The sequence below is a fragment of the Oryzias latipes genome, chromosome 24 (assembly GCF_053564925.1).
Source record: "Oryzias latipes strain Hd-rR chromosome 24, Olatipes_Hd-rR_3.1".
NCBI classification, from domain to species: Eukaryota; Metazoa; Chordata; class Actinopteri; order Beloniformes; family Adrianichthyidae; genus Oryzias; species Oryzias latipes.
In genome coordinates, this window is record NC_136260.1 from 18825997 (window position 1) to 18852250 (window position 26254).

At 36.4% G+C, this 26254-nt stretch overlaps 1 protein-coding gene across 1 annotated transcript; it reads right to left on the reverse strand.

Annotated features, from left to right (window-relative positions):
• Positions 1-1055: 1055 nt before the first annotated feature.
• enpp1 (ectonucleotide pyrophosphatase/phosphodiesterase 1) lies at positions 1056-22148 on the reverse strand. Its single transcript, XM_023953024.2, has 23 exons — positions 21910-22148; positions 18657-18729; positions 15117-15177; positions 13271-13368; positions 13121-13200; positions 12547-12669; positions 11802-11911; positions 11632-11697; positions 11468-11540; positions 10715-10823; positions 8465-8596; positions 8354-8385; positions 8087-8214; positions 6735-6804; positions 5933-6020; positions 5629-5813; positions 5475-5511; positions 5235-5395; positions 4774-4909; positions 2355-2429; positions 1727-1859; positions 1501-1645; positions 1056-1413 (listed from the first exon to the last, which is right to left on the reverse strand). Exons 1-23 carry the CDS (start codon positions 22042-22044, stop codon positions 1246-1248), a joined length of 2418 nt encoding a protein of 805 aa, XP_023808792.1. The 5' UTR covers positions 22045-22148; the 3' UTR covers positions 1056-1245.
• Positions 22149-26254: the final 4106 nt, after the last annotated feature.

Sequence of the window (26254 nt, forward strand, 5' to 3'; positions counted from 1 at the left end):
TGACCAGCCACCTGCCCAAGGTGTACCATACATCAGTAGCTGTGATAGGCTCCAGCAGCACAGTGACCCTGAAAGAGATTAAGCATGTTTGGAAAATGGATGGATGGATGTTCTGGTAAGTGAAGCTGCAGTTGGAAATGCTGTAATATTAGTGATAACTGTCATTGCTCCTTACAAAATACCATCGTATTTTGTATTTGACCTCAACATTTTATCAGAATCTGTTTTTTTTTAAGAAAGTGACCATTTGCAAGCAGTTTTCTAGATAGATGCAGCCAGTGCTGAACTAGTTTCTTGGTTGCACTGACCCGAAAGAAGGGTTTTTAGGGTTAAGGTTAAGTTAATACGTGCAACCAACAGCAAAATTTGGGCTGGGACGCACTTTTGTGCAGCAATGCAGCAAAATGCATCTTAGCCGCACATATTACGTGTCGCCAACATGAATTTGCATCTGTTTTTGTGTTTTGGTAGCGCGGTACATGCGAGTAACATCTTTTTAAAACCCCAAATGTGACCCAAAGATAGAGAACAGTTACTGTGAAGCTACCGACACACTGGGAAGTGATGGACGTTCCTAAACACGGATTTAGTTAATGGAGTTCACACTGAACAAACGAGGAAGGTTGAACTGGAATCTCAAACACACTGTTGGTGAGGAAGGTGCTGGTTTATCTGGCCTAAGTTCATTTTTGGAAAGGACATAATTTAGTGATGAAGAGTTTGGCAAAGATATCAAGTAAAAAAACAAAATATGGCTACAGATTGGCTCCATATAAACCTGTGGGATCTTTATTTATGTCTCTCATTATGTTTTACCCTTAACACCTTTGTCTGTAGTGATAAAAGCCCTTCAATTTTAACTTTTGTTTCTCACACATAACACAATGAGTGAACGGACTTCCTAATCTATTCAAACACAAACCGAAAACTGAATATTCATCTGATAAATGTACCAAAATACAAAGACAACATTGATTCAAAAACATAGAAATATCAATTGGCACAAGATAAAACCTACTTAGCAGTGACAAGTATTCATTAGATATTTCCACATGTTGAGGATTTCTGTATTTTTATTCAAATCCTTCCATCAACAGAGTAATCCATAAGATTTACACTTTTTAAGTTATGAGTGCATTCTTTGTACTTCATAAAAATGTGAACAGTTTATGTCCAGTCCTTAAAAAAACAACCGTGAATAGGAAACAAAAGGATGGAAATGTTTTTTTAAAGAAAGCTTCACTTTCAAGAGTTTTCTATTGCACGCTGTGTGTCTAGAAAAGTCTTGAGTTGCAGTGTTTCTTCCACTGATATCATGCTGTGGTAGAAGCTGAGTCCAGTCAGGAGCTCGATGTCTCTGACCCGAGCGGTGTGGAAAGACATCCAGCTCTCAACAAACTCCAAATCTGACTCCTGCACAAAAAGGAAGAGTAAGGAAAAGAATGTGTGTCGTCTATGCTGCTGTCAAAGCTTCTACAGGGGTGCAGGGAGGTTACTTACTTTGCAGACCTCAGAGTAGTCTGGTCTGTGAGGAAGAATAAAAGACTGGACCTTCAGTGGACCAACACAGTTAGTGGGGAGTAAAGTCAAATTTTGGCAACTGTTCAGAATTAAGAAGAAGTGCGTTGGGATGGATGCTTCATTCCTGCAGAAATCAAAGAAAAAAGCATGAAAACATTAATTGTGACATATTAGTAAAAATAAAGCCTATCTGCAAGTCCCTTACCCCGAAACTTCCCTGACAGGATCAACATTCCCGTCATAATCCGTATCAAATATTGGCCCGCTGAGGATGTTGATTCCGTTAAGCTGTTGTGAGTATTTTGGTAACAGGGATTGATGAATATAGTTCCAAACCTCTGGAAAAATGTAAAAAGATAGTTTAGGAAGCAGGTAATTTGCTATTAGCACTTTGGAGTATTTGTCTGCAGGAAAACATGGCCTCTTTACACATGTAGTGAGATAGACCTGCCACCAGGGGGCAGCATCAGTCAGCCCCTTGCGAGACAACACTTCTGATCCAATAAAAAGTACAATTTTAAGAATTTATTTTATCATTCTAGGACAGTTAATGGAAAAAACAAACAAATAAAGCAACATTTTTAAAAAAATGTTTTATAAACCCATTTTCAGCTTTATAACTTAATCTTACTGTGAGGCAAAAAAGGCAGAATTGTAAACAAAAAAAGGGAGCTGGACGTAATGCATTTAAAGCATGTACATTATGTATCTATAATGTTTTTGATTTTGTCATCCTCAAACTCTTACTTTGGAGTCAAATGTTGTTTTAATGTACTTTTTTACAAGTTTTAATGAAAAATTACATAAATTAATAATGGGGAAAAATGACTTACTTTTAAATGCAGGGAACATTGGCACCATGTTGGTGCCAATTAGAGAGTCTGTTTCTGGACCGCTGAAGCTTAGATCTGAACAGATAAAATGTGATTAAAAAATTTGTTAAGATTAGATATCAGGAAAGAGGGTGAACCAACCACCTGAACCATATCATGAAAACTTTTTTCAGACCCACTCTGATGGAAATGGTGTTTTTCTGGCATTTTTCTGATGACAGAGGACAAATTTCTTTATTCAAATCACTATGAATCAGTCCCAGATAAAAAACTGCAGTTTAAAAAAATTGTATTTGTTAGGTAGAAAATATGCTGGGCAGGTCACAAGCTTCCTGCTCCGCTCCATTCTGATGCATCCATTCGCAGTTGAATGGATCCGTGCACGTCTTCATTTTACTCGTCTGAGGTGGCATCTGGCTCAAAGCTTCACGACTGGATAGCTCAGATTTTCCTTACCATTTTTGTTGCACTGGTCATGTTAGGTTCGGGGTCTCAGGAGCTGCTAACAGGAGACCATGTTAACAGATAAATAACAGAAAATGGGGGCGGGATTACTCCATGCCACCTGACCTGCCCACAACCCAGAGATGAATTTCTGATGAACTCCTGCTGCTCTGCAGAAACTATGTCCTAGAAAATGACAGGTTTTTTGATTTTGCCTTAAAAATTGAATAATCACATTAAAATAACACACTTTGAAAATAGATTTAAAATAGATCATAATGAGTTTTTAAGATTATAGGTCAGGAAAGAGTGTCAAACTGCCATATGAACCCTGGTGTGAAAACATAAAACCCTTATTGAGGTTTGAATTAACCCTAACCCTCACACTGGGCTGTTTTTTTCAGACAGTCTGCTTGCTTTAGCATATAACAGTTCATCTGAACCAATCACGTGAAGCATGGTCTATCTGGAACCTAAAACCTCGTATTCACTGAACGGCCCGGTCCAGTCTGCCATTTTAAAATGGACCTATTGAACAGTATCGAACCGTGCCTCTTGGGGGTCCCTATTGGTTGTAGGTCCATTAAATAGTGGAACGGATTGGTTGGGGCGGAGCTGTAGTAGCCACCTGCTGATTGGCAGAAAGTGATGACGACAGTAAAAAGCACAAACACTTGTGACTCTTTTCCGACTTAGGATCCAGTCCAAAGGTTTTTTCCTCTTTACAGCGGTGTTCATCCGCAATCTTCTTTCAAACGACATCAAATTCCTGTAATGCTTTATGTACCATCTAAAGCAATAAAAAGACGAGCTGTTGGTTGACCACCATTGTTGTTGCATTACAATGACGCAATAATGGCTAACGTTCTACACCACGCATGCGCCGTGAAAACAAACTTCTTAGCGGAAGCAAGGCTTAACTGAGTGGAAACGCTCGCTAGAATTAACTGGACTGTACCATACCGTACCGTACCGGGCTGTACCGCTCAGTGGAACTGAGGCTTAAGGTTCAATTTGGTTCACTTGCAAGTGAACCCTGGTGCGGTTTCCTTTAGTGTCAATGCAGATAGACTTTTTTGTAGACAAAAAAGAGGATTTGAACCAAAGGAAGTAATTGTTTTGAGCGCTGTGAACACTTGTAAGCTCAAAGAAGCATGGATCAGAAACATTTGAAAAATGTCTTGCTGGTTAGTGGTGAGGAAGTGAAGGCGCTTTTTTAGGGATCTCATGTGACTGGTTTTCTTGTTCACACTTTTGTTGGTGCAGTTCAGTCACGCTTCTGTCAGGCATTGCCACCTCACAAAAAGCAGCTGTTGTAACTGCTACAGTCATCCTTTAGTTTGCTTTTGAGACCGCAGAGCAAACAAACAAAACAAAGGTCTGAAAATCCTGAAATAGTTCTGCTGAATTAAATGAAGTCCAAAGGTTTCACAAAGTGTGTGAAAGTGCATAACGAAGAAAGAAAGAAGCACTGGGCAGGAACTACAAACATTTTAAAGGTGTGAGGTTCTCTATGAATATCAAAGAACTTGCAGTCTGCTGATTCTAGGTCCTACGTTACTGCTACCAGCTTCTTCAAATGACATTTTTTGTCTGCTCCTGATTCACAATGATTTAAATAAAAAAAATGCTCATAAGTGCAGTTTTAGGCTTCATTTTCCCTATATTTGTCCTAAATCGTGAGAAAAAATGCCACAAGAACTTGTTAAAAAGACCAAAAAGACCATTTTCAGTGGTGTGGGTCTTTACCTTAAAGTTAAATACAGAATTGCTGGTGTGTTTCTTATTATTGCCATCTGCTGTGGGGTTCTTTGAAAAACTCATTGCACATTTTAAGCCTCTGAATCACATGATACCTAATCCGTTAAAAACTACTTAAAAAATAACATAGGTGTAAAAAGAGACTGTAGCACAGCAGTGACAGGTCAACAGGAGGGTTGGGACGACAAGCTCTTAAATAAAGTCACACACTTACAGTGGGGGTGCAGCAGGCCATAGGTCAGGCTGCGGTCGTCCTTGTATTGAAGACACTGCTGGCTAGAGGCCAGTGGGACGCGTACATCAGCACGAACACACACGTCTGTCTCCGACCTCGGCTTTGGCGGTCTCAACTGAAAGAGAATATTAGTCAGAGTTTAAGCCGCACCTCTTTGATTGTGTGTACACATTTATGTACACATGAGTTCATCTAAAAGGGTGTATTAGTTTAATTTGTAGCTGTTTGACTTCCCAGGGAATGATAAAATAGTGTAAAAAGTCACTTTGCATGAGCTCATGATTTACGTGAAAGCTTAGCCACACAGCAAGAAAAAGAAAAGCCGAGGAGATGAGCAGCAGCTGCTTGAAATCCGAAATGCCAAATCTAAAGCCACAGAAAAAAAACACAACATCACACAACATCAGCTGAATGAGAAAAAGTTTGGAAATAAAGCTCACCAGAGGCTGAATGCTGTAAGACACCCACAGAGGCATGAGGCGGTCTTTACTGTAGCCATTGATGTAGTCCAGGTGGTAAAGTAGGCAGAAGTTTGCACCTGACTGGACGACTCCTGGCGTGCCGTAAGGATGGTGGACACGACGTTGTGACTCCTTTTTGGCTGAAGAAAGAAATTCATGTTATTGAACAAAAGGTGAAAGCTTTAAAAAGAAATCATTAAGGAATTAAACTGAACTAACTGGAACTAGCTAGTAGAATTCTGTTCATTTCAGTCTCCTGAAGGGAAAGAAAAATCAAAAAAATGACATGTTCATCTTTACCAGCTGGTGTTAGGATGATCTTTTACATTTTAAGACATCATTCTGGATAAAATTGACATCAGCGAAGTTGTACCGATGAGTTGATTTGGGATGAACAGTTGCAGTGCAGGCTGTATGTGGGGGCTGGTTCGGCAGCCTCACAGGGGGTCTCATGGGACAGCTGTGCAGGGTGCACTGGATGGTGGACAGGATTCTTCAGGAGGTGGTTCAGACTGCCGTGGGTCCCGTTGTTTGGAGCCGGGCGGATATTAAGAAGATCTGAGGACGGGAAAAATTCAAAATTTTCCCCTCTTGTTATAAAGAAGTCCACACAAGATTTGTTTTATATGTGAGATTTAAAAAAATGGCAAAAGTAAAACAGGCGTTGAACCACTTACCACACATGAGATTATAAACTTCAATATTTTCAAAGGGGGGCACAATTGTGTTTTGTAGAAATCCAGGCCCGTAACCAATAAAAATTCCCTGGAAACAAAACAGAAAAAAAAGACAAAGAATCATCAAAAATGTTTTATTTGTTGTCTTGGTAACTGTTTTTGTTTTTTGAATTGATTCTGCAAATAGAAAGATTTACACCCAAGTCCAGATGCAAATCTTCAAATTAAATGATACTAGGTCAACAGAATATGAAAAAAAATTAAAGTGACAAACTTACAATCAATCTAGAAAATATTAAAATTTAAACTTAAAGTTACTTTTATTTAACCCACAAGTTTCTTTTTTTGGTTGAGAATAACAAAAAGGTCATAAAATGATGCAAAGAAGGCATCATGAGAAAAAAATCTGTGTTGACTGCGTGTCCTGGAATGGACGATTAGGCACTGTTCAGCAAACTCTCTATTTCAAGCGCCCCTTTGAGGGACCCCTTTTTAAACAAGTCAGCAGCCTCGTAAGCTAAATATACCAAAAGAAATTCCAGAGTAAACTGTGTCAGGGGACACATCCATTAAGGTCTAAGGAGCAAAGCTCAGAGTGCAGGGAAGCTAAAGGCTTCCCCTAAAACAGCTGAGCTATCAACAAATTCTTATAATGTCTAATTAACAGCACAGGTGCTAAAACTATTTCAAAACTTATTTTAATAAGGTTTTAAATAATTTTTGAAAATTGGTACTTCTTTCTATTTCATTAGCTTTTAGTTTGTCATCCCCAGTGAATACTTGTGCTCTTCCTGTCTCTGACCTGCATGTTGGTAAAGATGTTATCTGATCCGTGGAACCCCCCGCTGCAGCGTTTGACCTCATTTTGATTTCTGACAAGAAAAACAGCAAGATCATATTTCAGAATAAAAGAGGAAGAAACATGTTTTTCCTGTTATCATTGCTTGTGTTTTGATCAAACATCTCGAAAGAGAAATGTCCCATAGTAAATAACTGTGTTCGTTTTTTTTGCAGATTTTTTTAAAATAGCATAAAAGGTAATTTTTAACCAATTAAAATGATTGAATTTCAAGCCAATCAGGATTGCTACTGTGTAATTTTGACTATTTTAAGTTTGCAAACAATATTTATTTTAAAAAAAATTGAAATTTTGGGACCGAGATAACGGCATTTAAAATATATGACGTAAAAATGAACAATTTTTAGAATTTTGCAAAGGGTTATGTAAAACAGAGTTTTTTGTTTGTTGTTGTAAAGAGATTTTGTAACAAGTAACTGAATAAATCCCAAATCTAGGTTTGGGCTTTTGTGTGGTAGTTTTGGGCTTTAGGGTGACGATTACAGCATGATAATTCAGGCTGGCTCATAAAGGAAACCAAAGACCAGGAAGGACCAGAACTAGCAATGTTCAAAAAGTTTCTTTTAGAAAATCGCCACAAAACATGTGACATCAACCAACAACCAGAAAATCCACAAAGAAAAGATACAGCCTTAAACTATGGAAGCATCGTTTATTCAATAAACCAATCTTAAATATTTTTGTTTTCAAGGCTTCTGAGTAATTTTTGATCACAATCACAGCATTATTAGAAAATAACCATCTACAAAGCAGATTGAAGCACTTACTGTATTGGTTTAGTCAGTTCTACTGGGTATTTGGTAAGTATTAATGTACCGATATTACACAGCATACTTGTCATATTTTCTTATTTGGTATGTAAATATTAGGTCACTGTTGGAAAAAGTCCAGTTGCTTCTTTTCACAAAGCCCTAATCGCCATGCAACTGTACTTAAAAATCTCTACAGCTAACCTGCGTCTCGCCTACCTCATCCTGACTCACCCTTGCGTGTTAGCTGTTCACTATGACCTGCCGCCTGCAGCATGCCCGAAGCAAAAATTAGCACAAACATTTTTAATATATGGGTACACCAAGTCGTCTACGACATTGATATTTCCTTTGGACCACTTGGGAGCCCTGTACAAGTTACCTGTGCAGGAAGTTGTGACAAAGTCCTAACCCTCCGATTGATTTGTGATTATTTTGGTTAGCTTTAACTCCTTAGACTCAAAGGAAACGTCCTTTTAAGGGATTTTTGACTCCATTTATTTTATCGTCTGCTCCAGCTTGCTCAATGAAAGCTATATCGCTTACAGCGCCGCCTGCCAGCCCGGCTTCATGTAGAGGTGGCCCCTCTCGATGCGGATGTTGTTGGCGAAGTGCATCCTTTTGGGGAGGTGTTCTTTGAGGTATGGCGTCATTGTCAGATCATGGGCGCTGCACTTCAGAACATACACAGATGAGAAGAATCAGCGCCACAGCAGAGGGAGAATGGCTGTGTTTACCATGAAGTCACGCAAGCAGATAATTTCTCATTCTTCTTATCAATACAAAGAGTTGGACTTGGAATATTTGGCATACCGAGAGGTTCCTCACTAGCCCTTCGTAGTCGACTGAGGAAGGAAACAAAGGACAGACAGCAGGGTTTAAAACAACTCTGCATCAGAGATGGAAGTGAAGACAGGAACTCACAGGAAAAGTAATCTTCTGGGAGACGCTTTGGTCTGATGCGAGCAGCTGGGCCTTGGATTACTTCAAAGTCAGACGTGTGGGGAAGGTAATTTGACACAAATGCTGCTTTTTCACATGAAGCCTCCTCCATACCTATTAAAAAGAAAACAAAAATGTTATCAACTGTCCTAACAGGAGGAAAACTACATGGTTGTGTAAGGCGCATGTACTTTTAAAAGAGATATGGAGCAGATTACAAGCAAACATATATGTAAATTAAATTTTGGTACTTTTATTTATATGATAGTAACCATAATACAAAAAGGTGTACTTTAGGGTTCTTCCTTAGCATTTTTTTACTCTGCAATTTGACCTATAATGTATTGACTTTCAACATCAACAGCCCTATTCCTCAAACAGGAATTGAGTCCAGAGGGCTTTATTTAGAATGTTTTTACATTTTTCATGAAGGACCTTGTTTGTGGAGAACAGTTACAGGTATATTGGTAGATCTGCTGCACTTTTTCATAACTCTGCTGATGGTTCTTCCATTTAGCAGAAACTCATCTTGACAAATAAAAGAGTGCTGCGTAATAAAACCAAAAGTAAAGCCATTTTTGTGAGTAAGATCCACAGTATAACTTCAAATGTATTACATTTAAATAACATATATATTTATTTATATAAATATATACATACCATAATTCATTTTTTTATATATAAATACATTCTCACATGTAAGAAATCAACTACATGTGAGAATATATTTATATACATACATATATTTTTTGTTATGTATGTATGTGTATGTAAATATGGAATTTATATATATATATATATATATATGTATATATATATATATATATATATATATATATATGTATATATATATATATATATATATATATGTATATATATATATATATGTATATATATATATATGTATATATATATATACATATATATATGTATATATATATGTATATATATATACATATATATATGTATATATATATATATATGTATATATATATATATGTATATATATATATACATATATATATGTATATATATATGTATATATATATACATATATATATGTATATATATATATATATATATACATATATATATATATACATATATATATATACATATATATATATATATATATACATGCATACACAAATGTTATATATATATATATATATATATATATACATGCATACACAAATGTATATATACATACATATATATATGTGCATATATTATGTATGCATATATGTATGTATGTATATATTATGTATATACGCATGTATATATGTAAGTATGTGTGTGTATGTATGTTTGTATATATTATGTATATACGTATCTATATATATGTATATGTTATGCATATATACACATATATAAATGTGTATACATATACATATGTATATATATGTTTATATATATGCATTTTTGTAACTGTTACATTTTTGCCCTGTCAACTTTTGCTGTGTGTGTGTCTGTGCCCAAATCATCTCCTGTTAATTGTCCACACCTGTCTTTAAGTCACCCCAGCTGCATCTTGTTGTTCATTATCCTGCTGAACATATATCACTCCTGCGGCAGCTGCTGCATCTACATGTGTGTTTTCTCTGTTACAAAGGTGGCTTTCTGGTCCCCAAGCCCCCTAGGGCGTGTATGGATTTGTGTTTGTCCTCTTTAATTCGTGTGTGTTTTTATCTTTTTTATTGTACTTTTAGAAGTTAAAAACAGTAACCTTCATTCATCTCCACTGACCTGCTCTATTTGAGGGTTGATTCACCACATTTGTAGCAATCAACATTTTCTAATCGTAATTACACTTAAACTCACCAATTTGTTAAAACGAATTTTGAAAGTGATGAACTATACATTTCTGATTTTTTTCTTTAATCTGAAGACAAAAAACAGATCAGAAAAGTGCATCTTTTCCTAGAATTATTTTGGCATTGCTTTGAGCTGCTTCTGCTACTGCCTCCAGATCATTGATAGAAATGCATATAATATCCAGACAACCATCTTGTGTGCTACTTAAGGATTTTATTTTCTGTGTCAAGGCACAGATAACAAGCTTTTATATTCCTGCAAGTGCATGAAGCTGAAACCGCAATACCTCCCTACTCATGTAATTTGAAATTATTTGGTTCCATCACCACAAAATTTAAGAACTTTCTGTCTCAATAGCTTACTGCTGGAAATAGCTCTATCATCTTCACATAAATGTGATAACATGAGTTTGCTCACCATGGTCAGATATGATGATTATATTAACACAATGATGCAGATTCCTCTCCGTCAGACCGTCCATCAGCTCGCCCACCATGTCATCAACATTTTTTAGGGCATCAATCACCTTAGGAGGAAACACAGTATAACGGTTTAGTAAAACATGCAACAAAACATAAAGGACACTTTTCAGATGAGATATGCTATTTAAATTCAGGGAAATTCAAGTTTAGGAGAATTAATCAGTTGATTTGTTAATTAAACCTTTTTTGTTTTTTACCATTCAAGTTGTACGCCGAAAGATCAATTTCTAATTTCTTTTATTTGGCAATTTCATGCATTTTAGTTAATAAAAAAAATGCATTTTAAAGAAAAAAAAAAGTACTAATATGTATATTGGATACTTTCATTGCATTGCAATTTGTTTTGGATCATTTAATTTGTTATGCTGTTATTTTACTGTCACTGTAATCTTCTAAACTTTATAAAAGGTTTGAAGAAAGTTAAAAATAAAAAAGGAATCCTAGCAAATTTCTCTCTTAATCTATGTATTCCTTTTTTTGTTTTGTTTTAAACATATACTTTAACGTAATAACCCCAAATTATAAACCCTTCCAAAATAGTTTTTAAAGTTCTGATAAACAACAATGAATTAGAAGGATAGATTGACAGATTTCTTGCAGGGATTTTCTTTTTCTTTCAGTAAAAAATATTTAGATCTTGACTGGTTTGTAAAAAAAAAAAAAAAAACTTATCTAGAGCACCACTGACCTCTAGACTTCTTGGACCATAACGATGCCCAGAACTATCAGGTTCATCCAGGTACAAAGTATAAAAGTCTGGTCTAAAGTAAAAAAAGAAAATCAAAAATGGTCAGAATAGCATTTAAATTATTTATGTATTGATTTATAAATTATTCTAAAGAAGGACATTACCTTTTCTCCTCTGGTAAACTTAGCCAGTTCAATAAAGTCGAAACTCTGGTCTTAAAGGTGATGCCACTGTGTATAGACAAAGCTTTCAGTAACCTGAATGCTAAAAAAACCCACGTCTTATACAACAAAATAATTTTCTCATAAATAATAATATACCAGAGTCCTTTTACCTATCATATTCCTTAAAGATGTTTGGAAATGTGCCGTTGATGGCCACATCAGAGCCCGGCCAGAAGTAAGTGGCTGCCTTCAGTTTTTGACGTATGGCGGTGATCCAAATCTGAGCACAAAAGAAGAAGGCAAAGAAAAGAAAAGGCATAAGCCCACAACGAGTTGAAAAACAAAAGTTTTACATGATGGAAATCTGACATGCTGTTTCTGGTCTAAATCGGTAAGTATTAGATCAATTTGAGGCTTCATTTTAAGCAGCAGGGTTTGGTCAATGCACTTTTGAAAGTTTTCACAGAAAAGTTCCTTTCTGCACAATAAATTGTCCGCCCTGTCTGGAAAGTTGTTTGGCTTCTGCCTCTAAGAGTGCAGAGAAGAAGCAGTTTGTCATGCAGCTGAGGAATGAAATTTAAGAGGCCTCCCATTTAGATAGAAACCACAGAGCGTCTAAGCAAGCACGAGCTGCAGTCCCCACAAGCTGTCATTTAGCACAAGCTGAATCCATAATTATATCAGAAAGCTCATTATTTGGAGAGCAAATTACAGCACGGCTGGAGAACAAAGCTGCATGTTTCTTACACGAGACAAGTGCCTTCGGCATCATGTTTGGCTTTCCGCTAAATGATGCCTGGTAAACTCTTGCAAGGAAGGACCTACAATTCCAAGATTGCTCAAAAACAAAGATGTTTTCTCTTCAACTTTCCAAAGGCTCTGATTGGACTCTGCACCTCAAGTTTTAAAGCTTACCGGTTCTCCTTGGTACCATTTCGGGTTACACTTTTCGTCTTCATTTTTCAAGCTGAAGAAAGCATTTCGAGTCACATCGTACATCTTGTTATCCACAATCCCGTGAGACTCGGGATAAAGACCCTGCAGGAGTCACAGGAAAAATAAACCCAGATGATTTGGAGGTGCAGCTGCAAGAATCTCAGAGGTTTTTCCAGCCCCCTCCTATCTTTTTAATCTAAACAACTGGTAAACAGCAGTTTATTTTAATTGCAGAGTCTGCTTAACCAGCAGAGGTGGAATCTACGTTATAATGCCTTCAATTTAGTGTGTTTTTCCAGGCACATGTGAGCCATTAGCCCTCAGCACTGCAGTAACTTGATATGGTGGGAAGACACTGCGTGTGTCCCTCTGTATAGAAGTAAAGAAAAATATCTTTAATGTCAAAAAGTGTGTCTTGAAAGCCCCAATATAAACAGCTTTTTATAACAAGGTCTCTGTTCGGGGTGCCAATATTAGCTGTGTGCTTCAAGGTCCAAGTTAAACATTGTTCTATGAAGTAAGAGGAGCTCATAGCTGTGAATTATGCACTCACTGTCACGATGGTGTAGTGGTTTGGGAAGGTTTTTGTGGGGTAGACAGGTCTGATATATGGAGCTGTTGTTCCTCTGTTTCCTGCAAAACATCATCACTCTTTCACTTCAGGATGAGCTGAGGGGCCAAACCTTGTCTGCTGGGAACTCACGTAAAGCACCGATAACTCGTAAATGGCTCTGGTGATCTGTCAGGTACTGCGCTCGGAAACCGTCCAGTGACACCAGGATCAGGGGAGGTCGGGAAAAACTATAAAACGAAAAGATTCGAGGAGTTCTTTTTACTTTTAGGGCTGTGGAAATGAAAAATCACTCAGCAGGAAGCCCGGAGCCTGTCCATGTATCCTATGTCTACTTATACCCATAAATATTTATTCAGACTCTCCTAACTGCAAAGAAACCTTTTTTTTGTTGTTTTTTTTGCAATGAAGTTTGAGAATCTAATATATTTAACTTCTAGAACAATGCAGTGGCTAAAAAGTTCACATTTAAGTGAGGAAAAATCTCAAAGACCAAACTAAGAAATGAAGTTATTGTATTGCTAAATAAAACAAACAGATGAGCAACTTCATTTCAAATTTAGTAATGTAGGGCAATTTATTATAGCAGATTAGCACTAAAAACCAATATAAAACCGAAAACCCCCCACAATGCTTTTTTGCTACTATAACCCCTACAGAGAGCAGCTGAAAGGTGAAGTGAAGGTGTTAAGTTTGTTAGACATACATGGACATTTTGGGTCTCATGAGTTCCTGACAAAAAGCATAACCAATAAATATTTTAAAGGGCAAAAAAAAGCGTCAATGTCACCATCTGATATGGTCAGGGATTGCAGAAACTGTTTACTCATGTTTGTCATTTTACTTCTTGGGTTAGTTAAAAAATACAAAACTTTTTTGAAAAGAATGACTCAATGAAAAAATACAAACACAATGATAAAATTTTCTATATGTAATTTGACCTCAAACCTCTTCACTAAAGAATCACAAAGGCTTTCACCTTTGAGAAAATGTAAATGTCATGCATTCTTTAAAAAGGCACTGACGTTTTAAAATAACAACTTGCATTTTTTTTTGTGAGCACTTCCTGCCTAAAAACCCAAAACTATGCTTCCAGGACTATAGGTTTCATCTTTTTGAGCTGTAAATGTTTACGAAAGTGGTTTTTGGTTTCAGTTTGTTTGCAGGATTTTTAAGTTCAGCCCTTACTTGAGCTGTTTGTCTGAGAAGAGTCAATTATGAGATAGGATAGCAGACATCTGAAGATTCGTCTTGTTTTGTTTAATTCGCTAAAATGGGGTTGCAGTTTCAAAGTCAAACATCATAAATCTCATCATCATTTACATGGTTCTTTTGCTGCATTTTTGTTGCATAGTGTTTCAAAGTAAAAGGAAATTTTTGGGGCAAATCTTTTTTCTTTGTTCACTTTTTTTTCATGAAAATGATCTGTGAGTAGGAAGTTTAAGAGTTGAATTCAAAATTGTCAGAGACAATGTAAAATTTGCTGTTGTTTGGATCTGCATTTTATCACAAAAATAAAAAGAATAAGCCACATATAAAATAGGTGAGGTTTGGTTGTATACCCAATAAAAAATAGCTGAGTCTTCAATTTTTTCTGGGCCCGCCTTACCTAATCATTCTGTGGTTCTACTTAAATTAAGCAATGTCTCTTCTTTCCAAACAAGTAAAAACACTGATTAGTCTGGTTTCCATAGACACGACTACTTTTTTTTCTCATTGAAACGATCCTTTGGGGGGAAAAAGGAGTGTTGGATTATATACTCCACATAATGAAATGATGTGTCAGACTAGCTTATTTTTTTATTTCCAAGCCCACAGCTTGAATTCCCCTCAGAGCTGCCAACAAGGGACTGTGTTTTCAGAATAAGAGAGGGTGAATTTAACATTTCCTTTTGCAGTTCTAATCCAAAGCAGACCGTCTGATATTCGTGTTATAAAACAATACTGATTTCCACATTACAAAACAATGCTTTATTACCCAGGTGGACACGTTGGCTGCTGAACTTCATGAGATTCCTGCTCCAACCACAGGTCCCCTCCTGATGACGAAGAGCAAAATGATCAGCTACCTTTTATTTGAAACTATTAAGGTTAATAGCGACAAAGCAGACTCTTTACAATAGATATTTGCATCAGAACTGCTCTAACAAATTGGCAAATACGAGTGTCAACCATAAGGATGTGGAAATCTGTTTCCTGTGATGCGAACCAGTGAGGTCTTCACCCTGATTATTTATAATGTGGTCCAAAAAGCACAGCCTTGTGAACATGTGGAGAACATAAAAATGGGGGTTGTTGGGAGGGGGTGTTTCAACTGTACGTCCGTTTCTGCAAGCTGAACACATCTGCTCATCATTTTTATGCTAAAAGCAAACGGCTCTGGGAAAATACTGTGACCACGTCACCCAAATGACTTCATTTATAAGAATTTACAACAGCCATAGTTGATTCAACTGCTACTTCTAGAACTAGTGTTGCCATGAAGTCGGAAAAGACAGGCAAGGAGACACCACCCAAGCCCACTGCCTCCATTCTCAAACAACTGACTCCCCCGTGCATCTGTCCAGTCTGCTGCTGCGAGGTCAAATAACAGGGAATCTTAGCATGTTGATGAGAAATCCCCTACAGACCGACTCCAGTTTGGTTTGGGCCCAAAAGCAAGGACACTTTCCAAGAAGTATTTTTGATCTTTGATTCCCAACAAAGCCTTAGTTTTAGTCATAGAGCTGTACGGCTTTTCATCTGATTCTAAAAACAACTCTTGAAAGATGTTCCAACAGCCCTGAAGTGACCAGAATAACTCATAAATAAGTCAAAATGTATTTTTTTTCCATGTGGGTTTCATGCTGGAGGAGGAAAAATGTCCTCTGCCACAGCGGAGGGAACACCCCGCCCATGGACACATATGCCTACACTCACCACTACTGCCCCAGGAAAGGAAAAGGGGTGTAAAGGAACGGCTTTAGAAACAAAGCTCGCACTGATTCTCCTGCATGCCTGCAGAGGAACATAACAGAAAAAAAACACACTTTTCCATAGGAAAAGTGTGTTTTTTAACGTGCTTTGCAACACAGACATAAACGTGTGTCTGTTAATAAACCACAATAAGACAGAGGTGGAACTTTGTTTTCATTTTTCACAGGCTCCTTTGTAACTCAACTCTCAAAATACTTTTAATGCTTTTTGAGGTTACTCTGGACACGCGCATCAATAGTTACTTTTTTATCCCAGATTTGAACTTTTTAAATTGACACACTTAGCTGTTAATTAAACTTTATTACATCTGCTGCATTTCCCACAAATAAACCTCAGTGAATAGAAAACAGTACAGTCACGTGTCTATTTTTAGGCTGCAAGAAGGACACAAAGTTACAACACACTATTAGAATTGGCATTGCCCTGTTAGCTAACTGAGTGTTAAAAAAAAATCGGTAACGCTTTCTTTTACAGTACAGTACTTACAGTGTACTTAAGTGGTATTTACATGGTACTTAATTGTGTAACTACTGGGTACTTTCAGGGTATTTACATGGTACTTTTTATGGAATTTACTGGGTACTTACAGGTTGTTTACATGGTACTTTTTATGGGACTTACATGGTACTTACATGGTACTTTTTGTGCATACCCAGTACTTGCATGGTACTTACTGTGTATTTATGTGGTACTATTCGGTTCATTCTTTTTTTTCCTTTTTTTTAAACTGTTGTTCTAACATGAACTTGTTTTAATTTAATGTCAGGAAAAGATGTAAAACAACAAGGCTAAATATTTACTTTTGATACTAAATGCCCCCCGAGTGAGTGTCTAAGCAAATTAGATTTTCTTTTATGGCAATTTTGATTTTTTTTTCCTTCATTTTCTTTTTTGTGTGTTTTTTTTTTAATGTAACTAAAATATACTTTGTACTTCATCAAAAAAGTTAAGTTGTGAATAATCTGTCACGTTTATAAATGAGGATAATTGATTAATTTCAAACATTGCAGTCAAAGCAATAAATAATTCACAGAGATTTATCAAACTTATTATAGAAATGATTAAATAACTAAAATGTACTTTGTACTATATCAAAGTTGTCATGCTTTTTATGTTCATTTGAGCTTGTATTGTACTTTTTCTTGTAGTTACAAACCCCTGAAGAAGTCCTGCTCCACTACCAAACTCTGCTGAAGGAATTTCGACGGACAAAAAGCACGACCCCACATGTCGTCAGTGTAATATAGGCAAAACTACAATAGATTTGACTGCAACTATTGCAGAAATTACTTTGGCTGGAAAAGGTGAGGATCTCGGGCCATTTCCTGGTTTCACGGTGGGTGATAAACTCATGAGCTATACAGAGAAGTGTGAATCATTCCTGGAACAACACAAAACTCTGAAAGAAAAGATAATTATATGAAAAAAAATCTGTTCTTTGGAATGCTCCTTTTTACTGTTTTGTTGAGAACTTAAAACAAATTTCATTGTGATGACACTTTGTATGCTACAGAAGTGTATCATATTAAAGATTGTTGTTTTCACTGCTGTCTTGTTTCTCTTTATATTTGCCACATGTTACAAGAAGTAATCAGGCCAGAATAGGTTTTTACAATGCAGTTACTTTACCTTTACCAAAAAGTTTAAATTGTCTGTACACTGTACGGGAAGGTCATATGTGAACATATCCAGCATTTACTACTGAAAGTACCAAGTAATTGAATGGAAATAGGGCTGACTTACTTTTACAGTCCAGTTTCATTGTACTTAAGGGGTAGTTTCTGTGGTAAATTCATGGTAAATACCATGAAACAAATAACTACTGCAGACCTAAAGGTCAAGGTACTTTATTTGTACTTACCTTGTTCTTACATGTGGTAAGTACCACAAAAGACACCCTTTGCACAATATGTAAATACCCAGTAAGTATAGTATAAATACCCAATATGTACCACATAAGTATGAACCTAATGGTACTACATTAATACACAGTAAGTACTGAGTAGACACAAAAAGTACCATGTAAGTTCCCAGTTGGTCCCTAACTTTTTTGATGAAATACCAAGTATATTTTAGTTACATTAAAAAAAACCAAAAACACAAAAAAGAAAATGAAGGAAAAAAAAATCAAAATTGCCATAAAAGAAAATCTAATTTGCTTAGACACTCACTCAGGGGGCATTTAGTATCAAAAGTAAATATTTAGCCTTGTTGTTTTACATCTTTTCCTGACATTAAATTAAAACAAGTTCATGTTTAGAACAACAGTTTAAAAAAAAGGAAAAAAAAGAATGAACCGAATAGTACCACATAAATACACAGTAAGTACCATGCAAGTACTGGGTATGCACAAAAAGTACCATGTAAGTCCCATAAAAAGTACCATGTAAACACCCTGTAAGTACCCAGTAAATTCCATAAAAAGTACCATGTAAATACTCTGAAAGTAGTCGGTAGTTACACAATTAAGTACCATGTAAATACCACTTAAGTTCACTGTCAGTACTGTACTGTAAAAGAAAACGCTACCAAAAATTCTTACCTCCTCTGTGAGTCTTTGTTTTCATGGAAATCAGTGCAGCCAGGATGGCGATCAGCAAAATCAGTAGCAGAACCTACAACCCAGAGAAGAAATGCTTCCTTAACTAGAATAAATTGATCATATATCAACAAATTAAGACCCTAAAATATATATTTATATTGCTAAAGTTACAAGAAAACATGTAGTGGATCCATCAGAGAGGACATAAATTACCGCCATGGTGAGAGCAGATCTAAAGATGCCTTTTCAAGCTGTGTGCTCGACCACACAGAAACATATCAATAACTGTAGCATATATCATCTTTAATTGCTACACAGATGTTTAAAGCACGTAGGTTAACCACTTAGTTATAGCCTGTCCTATATTTTCTGCTGCAGAGTTTTTTTCTTCTTCTGTACAGTCAAGTTGATCAAAGCTTTATTACAGCTATATAATCTTAAAAATTACAAATTCATTTTAGCTTTCATGATTTGTTTGAAAGTTTATTTTAAGTTTAGATTGTCTTGTCCGAAATGGAGATGCAGTAAAATCAACTATTTTCATCAAGTTACTCTTACTTGTGTCTATGATGTATTGTAATCACCACGTTACACATCACTTTCATGTAGGGTGTAATTCTTCAGCAAAAGTTAGTTGATGTTATTACAGATTTAAATAGTGTGCAACAGGGTTTACAAAACCTTTTCACACTGATCTACAGTTGAGTCACGCAAAGTAAAAACCAGAGACAGGGATTGCCAAGAAAGTTGGAGGAGCCTACTGGTGATGTCATGCATTGCATCACTGGATAAACCCACAAATGGATGGTTTTCCTACTTTGTAGTAACTTTGGATTTCCTGTTTTTGCCTTATTTTTTTAAACAAAAAGTCAGAACCGATTGTCTTTTTTTAGTCAGGTGTACAACTGATTGTCAAGATTCTGAGTAACTTGTTTTGGTACAGACTTAATCTAATCAGATGTGCATTAAATCCAGTATTTGGAATGTAATTCCTTTTTTTTTTTGGCTTGGTGTTATTTTGTGCTGCCTAAATGGCTTTTTTTTTTTTAGCTTTAGGTGAACAAAGATGGATGAACTTCTAGGGAAACTGTTTTTTTCTCTGAGGGCTGCAAAAGTAAACAGTGTGTCTGGTGGAAAAGCCTGAGTCTGACTCTCAGATCCACTTGAGTTCATCACAACTTCATGTGTTCAACAGCAGAAATATTTAAAGTCTGTTTAAAACTTGTCACAAGCATGAACATGTCTGTGTTGATTATCAGCAAACCAGAAGTTAATGAATGAATTTTCTTCCCTCCTCTAAAACATGTTGCTGTGAATGTTTTGCAATGTTTCATGTTGCCACAGGCTCAGTCATGGTACAATAGTTACCTGAGGATAAATGTCAGTCTATTTCACAGTATTTATTTTATGACGGCATGCGACATGCAGAAGAAAAGACCTCAGAGATTCAGGCAGATGTTATGGAGAAAATCCAGACTTGTTAAAATAAAAGGGGACCTGAATGAAAATAAAGGCAAATTCAACCGCGTACACAGCTGCATACATTAGTCAATGACAGTTCACGTGTTTGTGTTCCTTGTTCTTTTGGGGAATTTATTGTAAAAGGTATAGTCATTTGTATTTTTGTTCAACACCATTCATCCATGGTTAAGAATGTGATGTAACATCCCTCCTCATCTATTCATGTCCAGCTCCAAAACATGAGAAGATGAGAACTTCTCTGGCACTATGTTTGAGCCCTTTTGGACACCACCTATTTCCTCTTCCTCTGGAAATACTACAGGCAGAGCATGGCTCTCCGGGGGTGGAGGGTTTGACATTCCTTCAATTTCAACAAAAAAGGGTTTGACCCTTTTGGAGTGTTCTGTACACATCAAAGAGCACAGAAATCTCAACACTGAAGTGTACCGGGAGCCCACCCAAACTGATCGTCTTGATTTCCACAAGCTGAGAGTCATCAGAGCACGACTGGAACAACAAGAAGTTCTGAAGGGACTTACAAAGAAGAACCACATCAAGACAGCCCTAAGGACTTGTGAATATACAATCGGCACTATGGTGAAAGTTGAGAAAAAGAGAGCTTTCAGGACTGGCCTTCAGGAAGACAACATTTATTCCATATGTGTCAGGACTTTCAAGCTCCAGACGGATTCAAAATACTCTCGGAAGTAGAAGATTTAGGTTTACGCCAGCAGCAAAGGAGAACCACATAATCAGCTCAGCAGTCCACCTTCATAAATGTTAGTGGACGCTACTTTGAAGATAATCATGTGGGACGGAGAGGACAGAGTTTGTTGAAACTTCTTAACAAATTTTTGGTAGATAGATCCCTATCAAGTTCACACTTTCAAAGACCTTTAACCAACTTCACCTCAGCCAATCAGATTCATACATAAAACATCTGAGTCATAAAATGAGTAACACTAAATATTGATGCTTTGATTAAGCAGAACAATGAAGCAACAATTCAGGAAAAGGATGATAGATTAGCCTGCCATGCAAGTAATTATTGGTTTAAACCTTGAAAAGAAAAATGTCGAACTGTGTTTAATCCAGACCCTGTGTCCCCAAACTCCAGTATAAATCAGTTCCCAGCAAAATGCTGTCTCCTCAAATGGGAGGTCTAGTCCGGCTTTCACACCTCCATCTGTGAGTTATGTTCACCTGCAGGTCCTCCTGACCTCAGCGTCTTTGCACTGGAGCGAAAACATTTAGTTTCCACGTTCACACCAGCAGCACAGAGGGTCTCAGCTGTGTGACAGCTGGACAGAGACCACAGTGGGACTAAACAGTGTAAAGTTGTGGTTTTCCATTCTCAAAGATGATTCTGTCTGGAGAGAAATCTTTCATTAATATTACTTAAAAGTGACAACAAAAAAGCAAGGTAGAAACTATAAAATTAAACTTTAGAGACAGAAATTCTCTCAACTTTATACTTTACTTCAATTGTCCCTGACAGAAAAAGATGGAATTATCTTCATTAAATGAAAATAAACATTGTAAAAAGTTTTGAAAATTATTTTCCAAGTTAAATAAGTTTTATTTTTATTGAATTAATGCTAAAAAGTATTGCTTACATCAGTTAAAGTTTTAGACACTCCGAAAGGTTTGAAACCCCAATTTAAGAGCACAAATATCCACTAGAAGTCCCACAGTGGAGACTTTTCAGTCGAGCAGCCAGACCAGCTGCCTGCAGACTGAAGTTTAGAGAAAAGGCTCTCTCCAGGCTGGACAGAGCAGAAACCAAACGTACCCCAACAATGATTTTAGAGTGTTTAATCCTTGTCTTTCTCCGCTCAGACGTTTTCTTCTGACCTTCTGGCTCAGAAGTTCCAAACACAGTCGCCTCCTGGTCAGGCAAGCTCTCCTCTGCTTTGGTTTCCTCCATGGTGCTGCGCGCTCAGCCCGGCACAGACAATGAACTGCAGCAGTCAGTCCCCTCTGGGTGACTCTGAGCTGAAGTCTGGCACCGCCTGTTTGACGTCTTCAAGTGTGGGTCCTTTCCAGTTAGGAAAAATGTATGGAATGCCTAAAGTGTCTAAAATATTTATTTAATATCACAAATGCAATTGTGTGGATACAAAAAGACTCAAAGTAGATGTAATCCAGATGCTCAGCTGGTTTACTTGATCGAGGAAAAGACAAGCTTTACTTAAACTCCATGAAGCTGGAAAACAAAACCAATTCAGCATGATTGATCAACTGCCGGACTTAAAAGCTAGCCTGTTGGAAAGCCCTGTCATAGATGGATGCACTGTGCTAAATAATCAACCACTTCTTGTAAATTTCCAACGTTGCGTAACCCACTGACTTTTTATTTTTTTAACTTCCTCAGGAGTTTGAGGTAGTTACTTATGAAGCCAAATGGAGTCTTCTTATGGTCCAAAATATACCTGAACATATGCATGGAAAAAAATCTGTTCTCTTTTTAAATGCGTTTTCTTAAACTTTGTAATGCTGATCGTCTTAAATGAAAAATAGATTTAGCATTTTCCACTTTTAAATTATTTATGGTTTAATAGTATATTAAATAAAAAGATTTTAATCTTTGAAAATTTTCATGGTTTTATTCTTTTATTTTTTTATTTGTATTGTTTTTTTGTTTTGTTTTTCTGATGTGCTGGTGTTGTTATGAATCCAAGCAGCTGGCCACTTTTGTATTTCTTTTGGGATAAATAATGATTTTATTGTATTGTATTGTGTTGTACTGTATTCTATTCTATTCTGTTGCATTGTAAACATTTTGTTTTTGAAGCTGAAAATTAGATTTATACGCAAAAACCCAAGATTTTTTTTAAAGACCCACCCAGATTAAAATAGCTTTTGTGTTTTTCACTTGTTTTAGTAGCATTTTTCTAATGATAGAGCACATATATAAAGAAAATTACACTTAAAAAAGCATTTCTGAGTATTTCTTTATTCAAATCATGGTGAATGAGAAGCGGATCAACAGTCCAACAGTCCTGCCTACAATTTAAAGGCGAATTTCTAATGAACTATGTCCTAGAAAACAACACAGGTTTTTTGATCGGGCTAAAGATGGGATAATCATAATTAAAAGACCACTGGAAACACTTTGAAGATAAACTTTAACATTTGTATTAAAAAAAATTAATCGCCTTTTAATGATGTCTTGAAACAAACCCGGCAGAAGAAATATATATTTTTGGTTGCTTACTATCGTTAACTAACCAAATTATTTATATAGTTTTATAGGTTTACAATGACATTGCACTGAAAACCCCCAAAAAGCGTTTCTTTTTTGTTTCTTTAGACTGGGGTCTGTAGCATTTTATACTAAAGAAGCCATTTGCTCCAGTTTCCTACACTAACCAAAACTCAAGAGCCATTAAGTCCCACTACACCATTTAAAAAAATAAACGTAATGTTTTTTTGTGGCCATTAAGCCATTCTTTTATAAACTGCAGCTTTCAAATATTATAATAATTGTATTATAACAGCATTAAATTTCTATTGTACTTTTGAGAGCAGCACATACAATTTTCTTTCAAATTGTAATACATCCTTAGTCAATTGAGATCCTGCTTCGGTAGAAAACTTTCAAAGTTTAGTCTAAATTACAAAAGGGCTTTATTCAAATATACACCTTGTGTGTCAGAAGATTCATAACACCCAGCTGTAACAGTAAACTATGTGCTTCCGCTCTAATTTGCTTAGCTGTTGGACGGGACAAGTTCAAAAAAGAAAACTTGCATACTAATTCTACCAATAAACCACTTGGACAATAGATCAAACCTTTTACCATCATTGTGACACACTTTGGAGGAATAGTAAAGCTCTTAATGCCTCTTGATTTATTTAAAAATAAAATAAAAAAATAAAAAGTGGTGTAAGAAAAAATACAGTTTTTACTCAAGCTGGATTACCTCAGTTTAAAAAATAATATGACAAAACTTCACTAATATACCTATTATTTATTCATATTGTTTGCGTTTTTCTGAAGGATAAAGTTGCAGACCCCTGCTTCAGACAAATCACCCTTTAGTCCATTTTCTCATAGATCATGTTTACTCTAAGAATGAGGAAACCTTCAAGGATATCCATTCAACTTTGGATTTCATGTCAACAATAATCCTTTTATTTAAATGTATTATATATTAGCCGGGCAATAGGTTATTTCATTCAAGTTTAAAACCTGGAAAATAATTACTTTAAATTTAAAATACTGGCAACTTTGAGAATCATGGCAATAAAAGAATCTGTGTTTTGGTTATTTTAGGAACTTTTAATAAGTTTTGGAGCACTTAAAAAAAGAAGAAATGTGAAATCCCTCTACAGCAAGTTTAAACCTACTTTACAAAGACAAATCATTGTATTCCTTTTGGTTCAGATATTGAACTGATTTAAATCTAAATAATGTGTTTTTTACCCTTTTTGTTTACCAAAAAATTAAAAAAAACTTAACAAATCAGTGGACACTTTTGAACTTTATAAACAAGTGATGCCTGAAAAGTCCACAAGATGGTAATGTTGCAACACTTTTATCATCCTGAGCCTTCAGTTAAAAATGCCCTCATTCCTGACAAGCTTTCAACATGTTTTTTTTTTCTCAAATCCGCTGAGTCCTGTGGAGTGATAATAGAAACCATCTGTGGTTGATGTTCTGACCTCAGTGCCGACTGAAAGTCTTAAACGGCCCAAGTCGACGCGTTGTCGCTTCCTGTTTATCTTTGCCTCCAGATGAATGTGGGCTGTTCATATGTCCAATACTCTGTTTATATGATGAGGTTGTGTGGCTTTCTGAATGTATAAATGTTCTATATGGAAATGTTTGGGATTAATAGGCTGCTCTAAAGCAAAGCTTTCAAAAGACGTTGAGGTTTGTTTTGGGACATATCTGTATTTACTGCCATTTATCGAGCATGGTTCCATGTTTAAAAAAACAAACCAAAAAAAAAAACATTTTATGATTTTTGGACATTTCCTTTAATACGTTATTAACCCTCGGATTATCCTCAAATATTACTAACACATTTCACCCTTGGGGTCAATTTGACCCCAGGGATTTTTGCCTTCATAAAATGATTTGTATGCAATTGTTAACCAAGTTTTCGTGTCAGGCACAGTGTTTATTTGTTGAATACATAAATAACCCCATGATAATGAAACAGATCAGTGGGTTGATCTGTTCTCTAGCGCCACCATCAGAAAAAACTTTTATATTAAAATTAATGTTTCTGTTTTCATACTAATCTTCTCAAATTTACTGAAAACATTGGCCACAAGAGAAAGAACCCTATTGGTTTGGGTGATGATATGACCTTTACTGTAGCGCCACCATCAGGTCAAACTTTCATTTTTTGAGTTGGTGTATCTTGAATATCTTTCATCCAAATCTCTTCTAATTTGGGGTGCACATTCAGGACTCGCACAGAATGAAGCATATTGCCTGATGCTGATGACCCATCCTTTCCTCCTATAAACATATTCATTTACTTATTTGTATCTCCTTTTTTTCTAAAATATATTGGTTGGTCACTATAAAGTCTCACTCACCCCTCCTCTTTTTTATCTGGGCTTGGGACCGGCAGGTGTGAGTACAGTAGGTCACACAGACACACACACACATCTTCATGCACGTGGTGCGGAAAAATTCTCAGGAGAATATGGTTTCCCCCTTCCCTAAATTCACGTTAGCACCAAAAATAGAAAACAATGGTCCCTCTATTCACTTCAACAACAAGGTAGATGTACTGCTAAGAGCGTGTTCCACCAGACATACAGCCATGTTGAAGACAAAGTCATTATTTGAGCTCTTCATACAACCATCAATTGATAATATTTCACTTGAATGGTAAAAAAAAATGGCAAATGCTTATACAGCGCTTTTCTACCTTCTTTGAAGGCCCACAGCGCTTTACAGTCAAAGTCCCAATCTGCTGCCGAACACTGGCCCCAACCTTCCACCAGAGGCAATGTGGGGTTCAGTGTCCTGCCCAACGACACTTCGACACATGGGCGAGTAAGGTGGGAATTGAACCCACAAACTTCAGATCGGAGGTCGACCGCCCTATCACTGCACCACGCCATTGAGGTAATAATTTTATAGGGGAGGCATGTGTAGTTGGAAAGACTTG